The 18,699-nt window shown below is 41.0% G+C and overlaps 1 protein-coding gene across 2 annotated transcripts in view; it reads left to right on the top strand.

Annotated features, from left to right (window-relative positions):
- The window catches only part of LRRC3B (leucine rich repeat containing 3B), an 86,401-nt gene extending 68,157 nt beyond the window's left edge, over positions 1–18,244 (top strand). The window contains exon 2 of one of the 2 annotated variants that reach the window (XM_032631082.1): positions 16,986–18,243. In XM_032631082.1, the coding sequence (XP_032486973.1) occupies positions 17,150–17,929 (780 nt within the window). In that variant the 5' untranslated portion in view covers positions 16,986–17,149 and the 3' untranslated portion in view covers positions 17,930–18,243. Of the gene's footprint in view, positions 1–16,971 lie in introns of those variants that run through there. The other variant, XM_032631081.1, reaches the window with a different exon arrangement.
- The last annotated feature ends 455 nt before the right edge of the window (positions 18,245–18,699 follow it).

The raw sequence follows: 18,699 nt of genomic DNA, 5'->3' as shown, positions 1-18,699 counted from the left end.
CAGATGCCTAGTATTCCATAGAACTCTTGGGAAATCTGACCTTGATTCTGATCCCTTTGAAGGTATGTTTGGAGTCAATAGTATTTTGTCAAGCATCTGCTGTGAGAGAGGCACTATTAGAACCACATCAGAAACCCGTGAAATAGGTATTATTCTTATTGATAGTTGAGGAAACTGGGACTCCAAGCAGTTACTCTGTTTGCTCAAGATCCCCCATCTGGTACCAAAACTGAAAGTTGACCCTGGTTTTATCTAACTTCAGGCCTAGGGTATGTCCTATAGCCTTTGCTGAGATTCAGAAAGTTTAAGTGACTTTTTAGGATGACTCAGCTGGTCAGAAGAGACACCATGTCTTACATACTTTTGTAGTCCCTGTAGCTCCTAAGAGAAAATAGCTTATCAGTCAGTACCTACAGGCCAATCCCTTTTTTCATTACCTAGTTATTATTATCCTCATGCTCATGGCAAAAATTGCAATAGTAGAGAAGAGAATAAGATAAAAAGTAAAAATTCTCCATACCATCAGCTCCAGAACCATACTCTAAAGATAAGACTATTATCCATTTTGTATATGTTCTTCCATAACATTTTAATTATACGTGTGTGTGTGTGTGTGCATTCTTCTGTTTTGTTTTACACAGATGAGATCATAATATGTACATCTTTCACTTAATATATCTTTGAAACCTTTTATTAAAATATAATTGATGGGGGCTTCCCTGGTGGCACAGTGGTTAAGAATCCACCTGCCAATGGAGGGGACACGGGTTCGATCCCTGGTCCGGGAAGATCCCACATGCCGTGGAGCAACTAAAAGCCCCTGCACCACGACTACTGAGCCTGTGCTCTAGAGCCTGTGAGCCACAACTACTGAGCCCAAGTGCTACAACTGCTGAAGCCCGCGTGCCTAGAGCCCGAGCTCCTCAACAAGAGAAGCCACTGCAATGAGAAGCCCACACACCACAAAGAAGAGTAGCCCTGGCTCGCTGCAACTAGAGAAAGCCTGCACACAGCAACGACGACCCAGCACAGCCAAAAATAAATAAATTAATTTAAAAAATATATACGTGGGCTTCCCTGGTGGCACAGTGGTTGAGAATCTGCCTGCCAATGCAGGGGACACGGGTTCGAGCCCTGGTCTGGGAGGATCCCACATGCCGCGGAGCAACTAGCCCCGTGAGCCACAATTACTGAGCCTGCGCGTCTGGAGCCTGTGCTCCACAACAAGAGAGGCCGCGATAGTGAGAGGTCGGTGCACCGCGATGAAGAGTGGCCCCCGCTTGCCGCAACTAGAGAAAGCCCTCGCACAGAAACGAAGAGCCAACACAGCCATAAATAAATAAATAAAATTAAAAAATATATATATATATGTAAGTGATGTGTAACATTATTTCAGGTATACAACATTGATTTGATAGTTGTATATATTGCAAAAAATTGTTACAAGTCTAGTTAACATCCATCATCATGTATAGTTACAACTAGTTGATTTACAGTATTACATTAGTTTCAGATATATAATGTAGTGATTCTATATTATAATAGGTTATACTCCATGCAAAGTTATTATAAAATATTGGCTATATTCCCTGTGCTGTCCATTACATCGTTGTATCTTATTCTTTTTAATACCTAATAGTTTGTTACCTCTTAATCCCCTTTCCCTATTTTGCCTCTCCCCCCACCCCTCTCCCCACTGTTAACAGTTTGTTTTCTGTATCTGTGGCACTGTTTCTGTTTTATTATACTCATTTGTTTGTTTCAATTTTTAAGATTTCACATACAAGTGAAAACTCATAGTATTTGTCCTTCTCTGACTTACTTCACTATGCATAATACCCTCCAGGTCCATCTATGTTGTTGGAAAAGGCAAGATTTCACTCTTTTTTATGGCTGAATAATATTCCACTGTCTATACATATACCACATTTTATTTATCCATCCTTTATGCAAGTGTTGATGGACACGTAGGTTGTTTCCATTTCTTGGCTATTGTAAATAATGCTGCTGTGAACACTGGGGTGCATGTAGCCTTTCAAATTAGTGTTTTCATTTTCTTTGGATATATACCCAGGAGTGGAATTGCTGGTAGATTCCACTACCATATGGTAGTTCTATTTTTAGTTATATGAGGAACCTCAATACTGTTTTCCATAGTGACTGCACTAATTTACATTCCCACCAACAATGTACTAAGGTTCCTCTTCTCTAAATCCTTGCCAACATTTGTTATTTATTTTTTGACAACAACTATTCTGACAGGTGTGTGGTGATATCTCACTGTGGTTTTGATTCGCATTTCCCTGGTGTTGAGCATCTTTTCATGTGCCTGTTGGCCATCTATGTATCTTCTTTGGCAAAATGTCTATTCAAGTCGTCCCTATTTTAATTGAGTTGTTTGTTTTTTTGATATTGAGTTGTATGAGCTGTTTTTATGTGTTGAATATTTACCCCTTAATGGTCATATCATTAAGCAAATATCTTCTCCAATTCAGTATGTTGTCTTCTCATTTTGTTAATGGTTTCCTTCACTGTGCAAATGCTTTTAAGTTTGATTAGGTCCCATTTGTTTACTTTTGTTTTTATTCCTTTTGCCTTAGGAGACAGATCCAAAAAAAAAATATATATATGGCTACAATTTATGTCAAAGAGTGTTCTTTCTATGTTCTTTTCTAGGATTTTTATGGTTTCTGGTCTTACATTTAGGTCTTTAATCCATTCGGGGTTTTTTTGTTTGTTTGTTTATCCTGTGAGAAAATGTTCTAATCTCATTTTTTACACGTAGCTCTCCAGTTTCCCAGCACCACTTATTGAAGAGACTGTCTTTTCTTCATTGTATCTTCTTGCCTCCTTTGATGTAGATTAGTTGACCATAGGCACATGGGTTTATTTCTGGGCTCTCTACTCTGTTCTACTGAGCTATGTGTCCATTTTTGTGCCAGTACTATAGTGTTTTGATTGCTGTAGCTTTATAGTATAGTCTGAAGTCAGGGAGCATGATACCTCCAGCTTTGTTCTTTTTTCTCAAGATTGCTTTGGTTATGAAGGGTCTTTTGTTGCTCTATAGGAATTTTAAGACTATTTGTTCTAGTTCAGTGAAAAGTGTCATGGGTATTTTGATAGCGATTGCATTAAATATGTAGATTGATTTGGTTAACATGGATATTTTAACAACATTAATTCTTCCAATCCATTAACACAGGATATCTTTCCATTTCTTGGTATCATCTTCAATTTCCTTCATCAGAGTATAGTTTTCAGAGTATAGGTCTATAACCTCCTTGGTTAAGTTTATTCCTGGGTGTTTTATTCTTTTTGATGCGATTTTAAACTGGTTTGTATTCTTGCTTTCTCTTTCTGCTAGTTCATTTTTAGTGTATAGAAATACAACAGATTTCTCTATGTTAATCTTGTATCCTGCAACAGTTCTTTGGTGGAGACTTTAGGGTTTTCTATATATAGTATCATGTCATCTGCAAATAGTGACACAGTATTTTTTCTTGGGAAGAGAACTTTTAAGATCTATTCTCTTAGCAACTTTTAAATGTATAATGCAGTGTTATTAACTATAATCACCATGCTATACACCCCAGGATTTATTTTTTATAACTGGAAGTTTGTACCTTATTTGGCATCATTTTTATCAGGATTTGTAGATTGTTTCTTTGTTTTGTATTGATGTACCATATTTATTTAATCAGCCTTTGTGTGATGGATTTTTAGGTTTCTTGTAGGTTTTTTATTTATTCATTTATTTATGTATATATTTTTGCTATAACAAACAGTGCCTCAATGAAGAAAAACTATTATACATATATCTTTGTACAGTTATGTTTTTAATGGAAAACAAAACCAAAAAAATGCAGGGTACCATATCATAGAAATATAGTGTACTATTGCCAAGAAAATATTATAGGAGCTGTAAATAAGCAGCTTTTTTTTTAATACACATTTTTTGACCAAGAAATAGTATCCTGTTTATCTGGTGGGCCGGGCTCTTACCAGGGAGGAAAATGACTGAGCCACTGGTCCCAGTAGGTACCTTTATGACCAAGATCAATGATTGCTAAACGAGGAGAAGGCAACTTAGCCTCCTGGAGCTGCTACCTTCCCCACTGGATGGCTCTGCATGGTTTGTTTTTGATGCTGTAGACACAGATGCAACACACATTGGACAGATGTAACCAACTTTTTTTGTCATTTTAAAGACATTGCTCATTATGTTACGCAATGGCCTTTTCAATGATGCAGACCATGAACTGAATTCAGATGACAAGTTGAGAATCCTTTAACCCCATTGATTTCACCTCTAGGAATCTATCCAAAAGAGATAAATGCGTTGATGCAAAACATTCTTTTCAATTCCACATTGTTTATGAGAACAAAAATGGGGACAAAACCCCAATATATCTAACAAAATTATAATTAGCTGTTAGATTTAACATATAACCCCATTCACTGGGGCCTCTTTAGCTTCAAGCATAAGGTGAAATTTAAAAGATATTATCCCTTATGCTGTATGGTAACCCTTTCACAGGACCCTCTAAAAATCCTGAAATTTGAAAAAGTTTATCTCTGCCAATAACCAGTCATCCTTCACTGTATTAGATAATTACCATTTTGTAATGACATTATTTATCTTCCTCTGGCTACCTGGAAACTCAGAGCTAAGCCAGGTACTTAGCTGCAGCAAAAGTCCTTAACCCAGTGTAATGGGGAGTCAGATAGAATGGACTTCGAGTTCTGTTTCCCACTTACTGTACTGTATTGGTTTCCTATGGTTGCTGAACAAATTACCAACAACTTTGTGGTTTAAAAAAGCACATGTCTCTTATAATTCTGGAGGCCATAATTTTGAGTCAGTCTTTCTGGACCTAAATCTGTCTGTTGGCAGGGCCATATCTCCTCCAAAGGCTCTAGGGAAGAATCCATTCCCTGATGCTTCCAGCTTCTGGTGGTGGCCAGCATTCCTTGACTTGTAGCCACATCACTTCAAGCTCTAACTCAGTAGACATCATGCCTTCTCCTCTTCTGTGTCAACTGTCCCTCTGCCTCCTACTTAGAGGGTCACAAAGATTATTCAGGATAATCTCTCCATCTCAAGATCCCTAATTCATTCCCATCTGCAAAGTCTCTTTTCCCTAAAAGTAACATTCATGGGTTCTAGGAATTAGGACCTAGATATTTGGGGGGCATCTTTTAGCCAACTACAACCTACCTTATGGCCCCTAAAGATTTATATTCATCCCCATGCAAAATATATTTATTCTACTCCAACATTCCCCAAAGGCTCAACCCATTATAGCATCGATTCAGAATCCAAAATCTCATCTAAATAGCATCAGCTTTAAAGTCCCAAATCTCATCATCTAAATTATTCAAAGTACATACGGGGAGACTCCAGGTATGATCCACCCGGGGGCAAAATTCCTCTTTATTTTTTTGCAGTACGCAGGCCTGTCACTGTTGTGGCCTCTCCCGTTGCGGAGCACAGGCTCCGGACACGCAGCCTCAGCGGACTTGGCTCACGGACCCAGCCGCTCCGTGGCACGTGGGATCTTCCCAGACCGGGGCACGAACCCTCGTCCCCTGCATCGGCAGGCGGACTCTCAACCACTGCGCCACCAGGGAAGCCCTGCTCTTTATTTTTAAAGTAAAGCACTTGGTTCAGTGCCTTGCATGTAGTAGAAATGTTAGCCACCATCAGAATTATTCCCTTCATTGCATTAAGGGGATGGTAACACTTGTAGCCTCCACTTTGTCCTAGCAGAGAGAAGACAAGATATAAAATGATGATAATGATAACAGTAACAGTAGTAGTAGCAGAAGTGGTGGTAACAGTAACTCTTGCTGAGAGTTTTTCATGCAACCGAAGCTTTAAGTTTTTTTTTTTTTAATTTTTATTGGAGTATAGCTGCTTTACAATGTTGTTCTAGTTCCTGCTGTACAGCAAAGTGAATCAGTTATACATGTACATACATCCCCTCCTTTTTGGATTTCCTTCCCATTTAGGTCACCACAGAGAACTGAATAGAGTTCCCTGTGCTATACAGTAGGTTCTCATTAGTTATCTCTTTTATACATGGTATCAATAGTGTATATATGTCAATCCCAATCTCCCAATTCATCCCACCCACCCTTCCCCCCTTAGTATCTGTAAGTTTGTTCTCTACAACTGTGTCTGTATTTCTGCTTTGCAAATAAGTTAATCTGTACCATTTTTCTAGGTTCCACATAGAAGCGATACCATATGGTATTTGTTTTTCTCTTTCTGACTTACTTCACTCTGTATGACAGACTCTAGGTCCATCCACGCCTCTGCAAATGGCACTATTTTGTTCCTTTTTATGGCTGAGTAATACATGTTATCTAAATTAATCCTCATGAAATCCCTTTGTGCTACGAACTATTATTACCCCCATGTTCATTTGAGAAAACTGTGGGATAGAAAGGTTACATAATTAGTAAGGAGCCAAGCCCTGATCTTCATGCTGCCCAATTAAAACTAGGTCCACCTGACACATGAGTCTTATGTCAGTGTACTCTCCTTTTTCTAGTCTTGATATTCATGAAATGCAGTTTTAAAGAATCGCTGCTCCTTTCACCTTGGGTTTGCATTTTGTGTATCTCTGAAGACATAAGTCAAACTCTGATTAGCATTCCTAAGATTCTCCTGATTTACCAGGAAGGGGTTTCTTCTCTTCTTGAACTTCTTTTTTGTTGTTTATTTATTTATTTATTTATTTTTGCAGTCTGCGGGCCTCTCAGTGTTGTGGCCTCTCCCGTTGCGGAGCACAGGCTCCGGACGCGCAGGCTCAGCGGCCATGGCTCACGGGCCCAGCCACTCCGCGGCATGTGGGATCTTCCCGGACCGGGGCACGAACCCATGTCCCCTGCATCGGCAGGCGGACTCTCAACCACTGCGCCACCAGGGAAGCCCCTGTTGTTTATTTTTAAAACATAGAATCTCCCCTCCAAATTTTCATTGGAAAAAATTCAAAACTTTCAGATAAGTTGAAAAATTGGTACAATGAACACGTTCATCCCATCACTTTCCATTTACCAATTGTTAATCTTTTGCCACTTTTGTCTTTTTCTTTCTACATATATAGTTTTGTTTTTGTTGGACAATGTGAAAGTTGCAGTCGTCGTGACTCTTGACCCCCAAATCTTGTACCTTCAAAGAACAAGGACTCTCTCCTTTCTACTTATATCATGATAAAACCAAAATAAATTTAAATTTGATACAATAATAGCTAACATTGTTTTTATGCAAAATTTCTCCCAGTCGTTCCAATAATGCCCTTTTCTAGCATTTTTTTTTTAAATCCAGAAGTCAATCTCTCACAACACCTTTGTTACCAAGGCTGTTGCCCCAGAATCATACCCCTTGCCCCTCCCTCGAATGGAAACCAATTACTCTTACTTAAGTTTAAGGAGGAAGCTGCAAAGAGGAAAAAACAAGAACTGGTTGGAAACTACTGGACCCAAGATGGCAGAGAATTTGACTTCCAGGGGGTCTTGAGCCTCATTATGTGCTCATTAAAATACATTAGCTAAATGACACACCCACCAGCGTCATGACAGTTGACAGTTGCCATGACAATTGACAGTTGCCGTGACAACAGCCAGAAAAACCCATATAAGGACTGAAAAGGAGTGTTGCCTCAGGTCCTAACCACACCCCTGTTCTCAGATAACTCACAAATATTCTTCCCACTCTTTCCAAACCCCTCCCTTTACTGTGAATCTCCTATATATTTGCTGTCTCCGAATAAATATGCAGGAGAAGTGGACTTGTGAACTAATTTCCTGCTTCTCCATTCTTGGCCATTGAATAAAGCTTGTGCTGTTCCAGTCTCAGCATTGGTTTTGTTATTGGCTGTGCAAATCTGATCAGAAAAAGAACCTCCCTGGCCGAGACAAAGGGTCTCAGCCCAGGCTGGGACCCCAGTGTGGGTCCAGGCAACTAACTGGGTAACATTTTTAGTTGTCACGTCTCTTTTTTCTTTAATCTAGAACAGTTCTTCAGCTGTTCTTACTTGATTCTGGTTTTGTTTGTTGTTTGCTTTGTTTTTTCCTTTCAGTGACTCTTTGAAGAATCCTGATCAGTCACCCTGTAAAATGTCTCAAGTTCTGGATTGGTCAGGTCGTTTCCTCTTGATTAGATTCAGGTTAAATATATTTTGGCATGCTGTATCTACCGGGAAAAAAAAAAAAAAGCACAACCTAAAAGTTGAGATTTATGTTTTATTTGTGGACAACACCAAGGTCTTAAGCTTGGGAAACAGCCTTTCAGATCGTTCTGAGTGACTGCTGTGAAGAGATCGGGGGCAGCCAGGATATGTAGGAGTTTTTGCAACAAACACCAGGTAGTTGGAACACCAAAAGATTACTGTTCATTAAAGAAGACCAGACATCTCAAGTTAGGAATTTAGTGCTTTTCTGTGTATGGGAAGATGCAAGACTCTGGGCTTGTTGAAATCATTCCTTTGATATGCACCTCAGCTTTCTGGGACCAGTATCCTGTGTGTTCACATCCTTGTCAGGGTGCACAGTGTGTGTGTGTGGCGGGGGGAGAGGGTGGCTGCAGCAGCTGGTGGCCTGATGGGAGGCGTCCAGTTTCTATCCTGAGTTCCCTCAGGGCTCACCTGGCGGCTGTAATGTGATGGCTGCGGCATCCTTTGTTTACTGATATGGCAGCAACATTTCTTCATTGACAACTGTATAAGTGATGTGAGAACTATTTCATAGTTGATTATGCTTAAGAAAAATAAATGTGAGGCTCTGGAAAAAATGATGATTGATATTTGAGAAGAACAACTAAATACTGAAACTCAGAGCATAATCTTTGAACAGTCATTGACAGTTTCTGAAGCACATTTCACATATATTTATTTTATTTTATCCTTATAATTATGAGACCAGTGAGGTGGATATTATTGGTCATAGTCCTAAGGCAACTAAGGCATGGGTGTGTAAGTGAGTCCGTAAATTCCTAGAATTCAAGGAAGCTGGACTTTGAATCTAGTTTCTGGACTTTGGGTTTGGACCTGAATCCTATACTTTTGCCACCATGTCATTGGCTAGGGTTAAGTAGGGTAAGTTTTTAAAAAATGGTAACGATTCACCCCGCTCAGAAGTACAACTGAATACAGCATAAGTTAGTGCTATCTAAAAGCAGCTTTCAAATTGCCTCTGGACCCTGGAGCATCTTTGGGACCCTACATTTATGGAGATTGTGTGTTAAGAGTTTGCAAAGCTCTCATGGTTGTAAATGCCTTAGGCACTTACTGAGAAATAATAACAGAGAAGCAGAAGGAAACAGAGACAGATGGGTTCCCACTCAGCCTTCCTATAAACTTGCAGCATGTTGAATAATAAATACAGATGTTAGCCAAGATATAATCTTATCTTTAATCTTTGTTAGTACCCAGAGAGGGATAGATGCTGGGTTCAAACAAAAGGTGCTGTTTATTTGTTAAGTGTCAACTGGAAAAAAAAAACCCACAACCTAAAAGTTTCCAGTTAAGTTTTATTCGGGGACCTTACTGAGGACTATAGCCCAGGAGAGACAGCCTTTCAGGTAGCTCTGAGGGACTGCTCAGAAGAGGTAAGGGAGGAGCCCAGATACATAGGAGTTGTTGCTCAAAGAACAAAAAACAAGCAAAAAAAACCCAGGTAGTCAATCAAAAGATTACTGTAGTCACAAACAAACAAACAAAAACCAGACATCTCAAGTTAAGGATTTTAGTGCTTTTCTATATATGGGATATGGTTTGTGGTAGAAGAGAGGCTGTTGGGTGGGGTGGAAGGGTGAAAATGATTTTGCTTTTAGGGATGCCCAGTTTGAAGCCCCGGTGGAATCTTTTGCTCATAGATGTTACGGAGTCCGATCTCCCTCTGCTCGCTGCGCAACAGGCCAATAAATCAGGAGACAAGGTGTTGAGGCAAGGAATAACGACTGTATTCGGAAAGCCGGGCATCTGAGAAGATGGCGGAGTAGCGTCCAGAGTACCATCTTATCGGGGTCTGGATGCCACTTTCTTTTATAGAACAGAGTGCGGGAGGAGGTGAGGAAGTAAAGTAAAAAGGCCCTGAATCTTCCAAAATATCTCCTGGTTTTGGTCAGCCTCAGGGAGGGGATGTGTTAATTTCTTCTTTTCTGCAGCCATCCACAGGTGGGTGGGGTCCGGGGGTTTCCCTGTGAGCTGAACAAAGGCACTTCGGAGTAACATTCAGGCAGAGGGGCAGGGTTCCCTGAGGCAGGCCATTATGTATGCCTATAGCTATAGACAGAACAAAAGCAATGGAAAGCAAAGGTCAAAGTAAAAGAAACAGATCCACCATGGGACCAGATTTTGTTCTTCCCTGTTACAGTAGGTGTCTGTGGATGGAAATGTAGAACTAAAGTTCAAGGCAGGGCTCTGTGCTAAAGATGTGGAATAAGGCGTTGTACATACAAACGCGGCCTCCAAGAGCAGTGGCGAAAACTACCTCTGCAGTTCATTCACCTGAATGATTCAGGTCCCAACTCACTTCCCCTAATTTTTGGTCAGGGGTTATGCAGATTGATGGCATATGCAACCCATGCTTAGTTGATAGAGAATAAAGAAATTGGTATATAATTTCTCTAATAGGTTGGAAAGCTAATTTTGGAAATGTGGCATTGCAAATATCATGTACTCAAACGTTAGTCTTTTGGAAACTAATGAAAACTGACCGAGAACAAGCAAAGGCTATTCAGCACTTTCTATAGCAAGGGTGTCAGCCACCATCTTCTGCATTTGGCAGAGATTCAAATGAAGGCAGGGGTGTGTAAAAGCTTTATAGTGGAAAAAAAGAAAACCTTCAGATATGCCCCGATTGGAGGCTCTTGGCGTGGGCAAGCTAGAAGTGGGCAAAATAGAACCAGAGCGTCCTGTGTGATTGGTTATGGGAGTGGATTTGGTTTTCCCTGGTTTGGTCCTATGTTGGAAGCAGGGACAGAGATCAGGGAAGCTGGAATTATTGATCAAATCCTGGCGATTTTGGTACAAACTACAGGTCATAGTTTAACTTTCCAGGCTGGTTGCTGCAGGTTGTGGGTTAGGGTTCTCTTTTTATATAGGATCTCACCACTGTCCCTTTGTATATTCAGTCTTTCTTGTTGAAAAATGTTCAGCTTTTCAAAATTTATCATCTTCTCATTTGCCTGTCCCTCTGGGCCACCATTGTTTAACTCTCTTTCGGAGGCATTACATTTGGGTTGCATTTTTCAGCTAACCCCTTGTCCTTTCGTATTAAATCAGTTAAATCTGTATTGTGAAACAAAAGCAAAAGCAAACAAAACACCTTTATACCATAAGAAGTTACAAGCATGCAGAAGAAGGGTATAAAACAAAGAGACAATTCCTCTTCTCCCCCTACCAGCCCCTGAGTTCCACTATTCAGAGTTAACCACTATTAATAATTTCTTATACATCCTTTCAGAAATGACCTGTGCATATGTAAATGTATAAATTGTATACCTGTGGTTTTATATTTACCTCCTCTTTATAAAAATTTTACACAAATGTAATTATACTATAATCCCTTTTCTATTAACCCTTTTTCAAGCTGTTTTTGGAGGTCATCTTTGGAGATCTTTACATCAGTACAAGTCAATCTAACTTGTTTTTAAATTTGAAATAGATATTCCTAAATTGCTCCTACAGAAACAGTGCCCCATTTATTCCTTCATCAAGTGTCTGAGAGTGCTTTGTTCTTCACCCTTTCATTGACACTAGTCTTCCTAATTTTAACCAAAATGAGAGGTACTTTAACTTGAATTCATTTTACTGTCAGTGAGATCAAGAATCTTTTCATATAATTTATTGTCCATTTGTATATATTGTTTTTCTGTCCATTTTTATATTGGATCCATTTCTTATTCCTCTGGGAAGACCTTTTTTTTTTTTTTTTTTTTTTTGGTACACGGGCCTCTCACTGTTGTGGCCTCTCCCGTTGTGGAGCACAGGCTCCGGACGCACAGGCTCAGCGGCCATGGCTCACGGGCCCAGCCGCTCCGCGGCATGTGGGATCTTTCTGGACCGGGGCACGAACCCTTGTCCCCTGCATCGTCAGGCGGACTCTCAACCACTGCGCCACCAGGGAAGCCCAAGACCTTCTTGTGTATTAGAGAAATCAGCCTTTTATTTTATCATTGGTCATTTCACTTTGTATATTTGCCATACTGAAGTTTTAATTTTAAGTACTTACTTTTATGGTTTATTGGTTTGAATTTTACGTCCTAAATTGAAATACCTTCCTGTTTTTCTAATTTTGGCCTTTTAATCAAATCCTTCTGTTTGGTAGCAGAGTTGCTTGGAAGGTAATTGGAAGAAATTGGTGTGTCTGGTATCTCTCTCTGAATCAAGGCATATAGCTACCTCCGAAGAGTTCATGAAGCCCTGAGTGTCCCTGGGTATCCCCTAATGATGAGAAGAAAGAAACAGGAAACAAGACAGAGTTTTTTTTTTTTTTTTTTTGCAGTACGCGGGCCTCTCACCGCTGTGGCCTCTCCCGCCGCGGAGCACAGGCTCCGGACGCGCAGGCCCAGCGGCCATAGCTCACGGGCCCAGCCGTCCCGCGGCACGTGGGATCCTCCCGGGTCAGGGCACGAACCCGCGTCCCCAGCATCGGCAGGCGGACTCCTAACCACTGCGCCACCAGGGAAGCCCCAAGACAGAGTTTTTAATCAGCCACTGAAAGAATAGTCTTCTCAGGCAGGCTGCCAAGTGAATTTTTTTTTTTCTTCTGGAAACAGCATTTGATGGTTGACACCCAATCCCAGCATTAATTGCTGTAGCTCTGAAACTCGTGTGACAGGGAAATGGGAGCAAGATATGGATAGAGGGGTAAAATGGCCCTCTTTGGGGGCTCAGCTCAGACCTGAACAGCACATCCAGAAATCCTGTAGCTTCTTCGTTGCCCCAGACATATTTGAAAGGAATGAGGGTATGAGGATAGGGTAATATAATGAGTTGAGAAATTTGAAGGGGGAGCCAGGAGGTAGAAAAGATGCTGTTTAATTTGGGCTGTCCTCTTGGTGGGTCTTCTTCCTTTTCAGGAGGGCAGGCGGGAATTGCTGCCACCACTGTTGCATCACCAGTGTGACCCCAAGCCTTCACTGTGTTCCACCCGCTCATTCTGAAGTTAGCAAGGAGGCAGTTTTTCCACCAGCAGTATGGCTTGTTTGCTACTTTGGGTTTGCGGGTAGACCTGATGACGAACAGAGCAGGAGGGAGCTTTAGGTTTCCAGGCTTCTCTTTAGCTCTGTCCTCTGCTGGATGATCACTGATTTCTGCGGAATGCCCGGTGTTTAACTCTGAGGCACATCTCCCCACGGCTTCCTTTCCTAGGAATCACTGTTTACCTTTCCAGTACTTTAAGGCAATGCCAAGCTGATAATCCCTTTGGAAAATAGTAATTCAGCACAATAGAGCAGAGAGGCAGCCCTTCTGTCCTTCCTGCTGAAGATAACCTTGATTCGATGTATTTGGACATCTAAGGGCTCAGCTCTGTACATCCTGCAACTTTTGTCACTTTATACTGGATGAGAGTGGAGGCTCTAGAGGCTGTCATGGCAACCCAGTGATCCAGCCAGTCCCAGAAGATTTTATTCCCTTCTTATGAATCATAGAGAGAACATGAAATAGTTTGAGTCCAACCTCTTTGAATGCAAGGAATATTCAGTATTTGTACACCCAATAGGCATTCCATCCGGTGTTCAGGTGGCCCATTTGGGACATGAAGGATTTCATCTCAAGAAACTTTGCACCATTTCTTGTCTGTGACCATGACCATTGGACTGATCATTCTGGAGAAACAATAGATTGAGTCTAGAGAAGTGTACTGGGAAAAAGTTCTATTCTTCAAATAAGAGCGTGCATTTGTGATTTTTCCAGAGGCCACCATTTTGACGTGTAAAACCAACAGACATTTGATGAGCCAGTGCTTGTGTTCGAAGTAATAAAAATAATTACCATTGGGAAGAAAAACCACAGCTAGATTGCTCCATACTTCATTGGTTCATTCATACAATAGATATTTATTTAGCCCTTCATACAGGCCAGGCACAATGCTAGGAGTTCGGAATGTATCTGGAATAATACTAATAACTGTAGCTAACGAGTCTTGTGCACTTGCTATCTATCAGGCATTGTGCTAAATGCTTTACATGGATTATCTCATATAATGCTCAAATCAACATTGTTATTAGATGCTTTTATAATCTCTGTATGAAGAGAAGGGGAGTGAGGTTTAGATAGCATAATGGTCATCAGGATTAGAGCTGAAATACAAACCCAGTGTACTTTTTCCTTCTTAATTGTTTACTACTGTCTCTACACAAGGTAGAAACAAGTCCCTGCCCTCCCAGAACTTAGAGTCTGAATTAGAGAACACTTCCCTCCAGATAGACTTGGAATCAGTCTCTGGAGAGATGTGGAGGGTCCTCCAGAGAAGGCGTTCCTTCTTTCAGCACATACTCAGGTCGCACCTACTCAGGTGATGGAAGTCGCTTGATGACAGGGACTCCCTTTGTTTTCTCTAATCACACTCATTTCTCCCATCCCCTGTGTCCTTCTCATGTCCTCCTCACAGCCACATTTGCCTTGTCCTACTGCCACACTCTTTCTTCTCTGAGTGTCCCCCCCTCCACACCTGTTCATGCTTTTTTTCTCCCATCTAGACAATTACTACAGTCCCCAGATGATATGCGATGAAGTTTTGAAGGAAGGAAAACATGGAAGGGAGGTAAAGTTTCACTGCAGATGAAATGAGCTGTTGACACACGGCTTAGTACGCCTAGGAGTTCATCTCTAGCATCTCTGGCATTGGAGGGATTCAGGATTCCAAAAGTACATTCATTGCATTCTGCTGTTGCTAATCTTGCTTTTTTCCATGATGAACAACCCAGTTCATTATGTTTTCAGCTCACATTAATCTTCCTTTCTGTGAGTTTGGTAACATTTGGAGTCATTTCCCTCTGTATTTATCCATCTGGGATCTTTAGAAAAGACAAGTTTGCAGAGAGTCATTTGTTGCTCACTGCTGTAAGAGGAATGAATGCTCTCCTTGTTTCTCAGATCCCGAGAGACAGTCCTTGGAAGTCAGGCATGGATCCCCTCCACAAGGCAGAGGGCCCCCTTCCTGGGATCCGATGGGGTCCTCAGTGTTGGATAGAGCAGCAACGTAACAGCATCGGAAGTTACAGCAATCCCTGGATTCTGTTTGCCCTCATGGAGCAGATGGAATTGGGAAAGAGGGGTAAAGAAAGAATTGTGGAAAGAATTGTGAGATTAATGAGTCAGAGCAAAGTCTTTGGCTTGATTCCTTTCTCTACCACCTGCAAGCTATTTGACCTTGGACAAGTCACATAATCTGTCCAAGATCCACTTGCCTAACCTGTGAGGATGCCTGTCCTCTTTACATGAGAGAGTAGTTTTGAATGTTCACTTATGTTCTCATCTCCATTTTGGGGTAAGTTCGTAACTTTGCTCATATCACTAAAGTTTTGCAATTACTTTTGGCTTTTTTCCAACACTAATACATGTGTATATATACGATTAGAAAGAAAAATAAACTATTGAGGAAGTCTTAGAGCCTAGTATTTCTTTTTTTGGGGGGGGGATTTAAATTTTTGTTTAATTTTAGAACATTTCCCTAGAACAGATTACTTGAAAGAAAATTACAATGTCAAAAGATATATATATAGAGAGAGAGATGTATATGTATATAAAATTTAATGTTCTCGATAGATATTGCCAAATTTCTTTCCAAAACATATTCTCCAAAGATGTGTTAATGAGGGTGCTATATTATACTATTCTTATAAGCATATGGATGGTATTTTCAAAAATTATATGGATAGAAGAAAAACACTCATATCTCATTTTATAGTTGCATTTCTTCGGCCGCTAATTACGTCATTTTTTTCCAGTTTCATTGACATATAATTTGCATACAGCACTGTAGAAGTTTATGGTGCACAGCATAATGATTTGACTTACATATAAGAGGCTAGTATTTCTTTTTTTTTTTTTTTTTTTTTTTTGCGGTACGCGGGCTCATGGGCCCAGCCGCTCCGTGGCATGTGGGATCTTCCCAGACCGGGGCACGAACCCGTGTCCCCTGCATCAGCAGGCAGACTCCCAACCACTGTGCCACCAGGGAAGCCCCGAGGCTAGTATTTCTTAATTCTCTTTTTATACTAAAAAAAAAAAAAGGCTTGGAGGTGTGTGTCATATTTAAAGATCTATTGGAGAGGGGATACATTGTTTGGAAAACAAAGAGAGAATCCTTTGGAAGTTCAGTTAAGGACATCCTTCCGGGTGTAATGTCATCTTAAGAGGTCACAAAGGAGGCACCCCTTTCGGAGATTCCATGCTGTAGGTCCTTAGCAACATTTTGTTGTGAAGGGTGGAATGCACTCATACGTTCCGTAGTTCAAGTAAGAGATTTCTTTACAGAAAATATTCCAAATTGGGCATCCCTTCAAAAGCCATGAAAGATATTGTTATCTATGGTCATTAATTTTAAAATATCGGTATGATTTCTCACTGCTGCCCAAGGGAAGGGCTCAGTTGCCTTGATGCCTCTTGATTGTAGGAAGGAGCAAAGGGGTAATTAAATCTTATTGCTGTAAAATTCACAAAGGGTTCAGGATGTGGTGAAGGCCAGTAGAAATGAGAGAAATCTGGACTGTCTGCTCTAATTCTGCACAACGAACAACAAGTCAACATCCTTTGGAAATGTCATTTATTGACAGTCCTCTCCCCCGGGACCTGGGATTTGAGCAGGAGACTCCCATTACACAGATAAATCCCAGTGGTGTTGATGGAAATTACCTGCATAACCAACTCTCCTGCCCACATAAAATGCCAGATGCCTGAGAGCACTTTTAATTGCAATGTACCTCCCTTCGCAAAAGAGCTAATTGCATCTGCTTTCCTTTCCTTTAGGTACCCAAGCATGGACCGGAATAATGAAGGGATACGTGTATTAGCTGCAGCCCTTTGAATCACGCAAGAAGGAAACCAACAGTGTGGACAGGGCTGGAAGCGTTACCACACTTGCTTGTTGGAATAAATGAAGAATGGGCTTGTGATTATGCTGACATCCCAGCATGAATCTGGTGGACCTGTGGTTAACTCGTTCCCTCTCCATGTGTCTCCTCCTACAAAGTTTTGTTCTTATGATACTGTGTTTTCATTCCGCCAGTATGTGTCCCAAGGGCTGTCTTTGTTCTTCCTCTGGGGGTTTAAATGTCACCTGTAGCAATGCAAATCTCAAGGAAATACCTAGAGATCTTCCTCCTGAAACAGTCTTACTGTATCTGGACTCCAATCAGATCACATCCATCCCCAATGAGATTTTTAAGGACCTCCATCAACTAAGAGTTCTCAACCTGTCCAAAAATGGCATTGAGTTTATCGATGAGCATGCCTTCAAAGGAGTCGCCGAAACTCTGCAGACTCTGGACTTGTCTGACAACCGGATTCAGAGCGTGCACAAAAACGCTTTCAATAACCTGAAGGCCAGGGCCAGGATTGCCAACAACCCCTGGCACTGCGACTGTACGCTCCAGCAAGTTCTGAGGGGCATGGTGTCCAATCACGAGACAGCCCACAATGTGATCTGCAAGACCTCCGTGCTGGATGAACACGCCGGGAGACCGTTCCTCAACGCTGCCAATGATGCTGACCTTTGTAACCTCCCTAAAAAAACGACTGATTATGCCATGCTGGTCACCATGTTTGGCTGGTTCACCATGGTGATCTCGTATGTGGTGTATTATGTGAGGCAAAATCAGGAAGATGCGCGAAGACACCTTGAATACTTGAAATCCCTGCCGAGCAGGCAAAAGAAAGCCGACGAGCCCGACGATATTAGTACAGTGGTGTAGTGTCCGAACTGACTGGCATGGAAAAAGAAATCCGTTTGGGATTGCAGTAGAATAAGTGGTTTACTTCTCTCATCCATTGTAAACATTTGAAACTTTGTATCTCAGTTTCTTTTGAATCATGCCACTGTTGAACTTTTAACAAACATGACAGCATAAATCATTTTCGTTTCGGTAATCCACCCCTCAGTTGTACTCCTGGTGGTATATTCCTGAGTCAGCTACTTCTCTGAACCTTAGTTCTATCCATCTCAGTATTTAATAATGAAATTTATTTTTTTAATTTGAAACCAAATAAAAGCCTAACTTTGAGCCATGAAAAACAGAGTGACTTATTGGTCCAGAAAACAGTACAGTCATTCAATTGCTTTAAAGAGAGACAGACAACTCTTGTGAACCTAAAGAATGATCACAATGAGAGATGTTATTAAGTTCTATGGTACACTGGGGCGCCGTAGCTGAGTTATCAGCCGAGTAGAATACCTGTCAGACTTCAAAATACTAAGCCTTAGCAAACTTAAGTGATAATACATAGCGTGGCAACCTGCAGAGGTGTAAATTGGGATGTATCTAGGTGTTTGCTACCTAAAAGTTGGTGTGTTTAGCAAAACACACTACTTCTACTCTATGCTAGACACATGGAAAAAAAAAAAAGGAGCACATATTCTGTCCTCAAGGTTACCTTCTGGTGAACAGAGGTGTGTGCCCAACATAGAAATAGCCATGCCAAAAAGGAAGTTCTTAATAATCATGTAGCATCAACTGTGTGCAAG

The sequence above is a fragment of the Phocoena sinus genome, chromosome 4, assembly GCF_008692025.1.
Source record: "Phocoena sinus isolate mPhoSin1 chromosome 4, mPhoSin1.pri, whole genome shotgun sequence".
In the NCBI taxonomy this organism is placed as follows: Eukaryota; Metazoa; Chordata; class Mammalia; order Artiodactyla; family Phocoenidae; genus Phocoena; species Phocoena sinus.
This window is presented reverse-complemented; position numbering and strand designations above follow the sequence as displayed.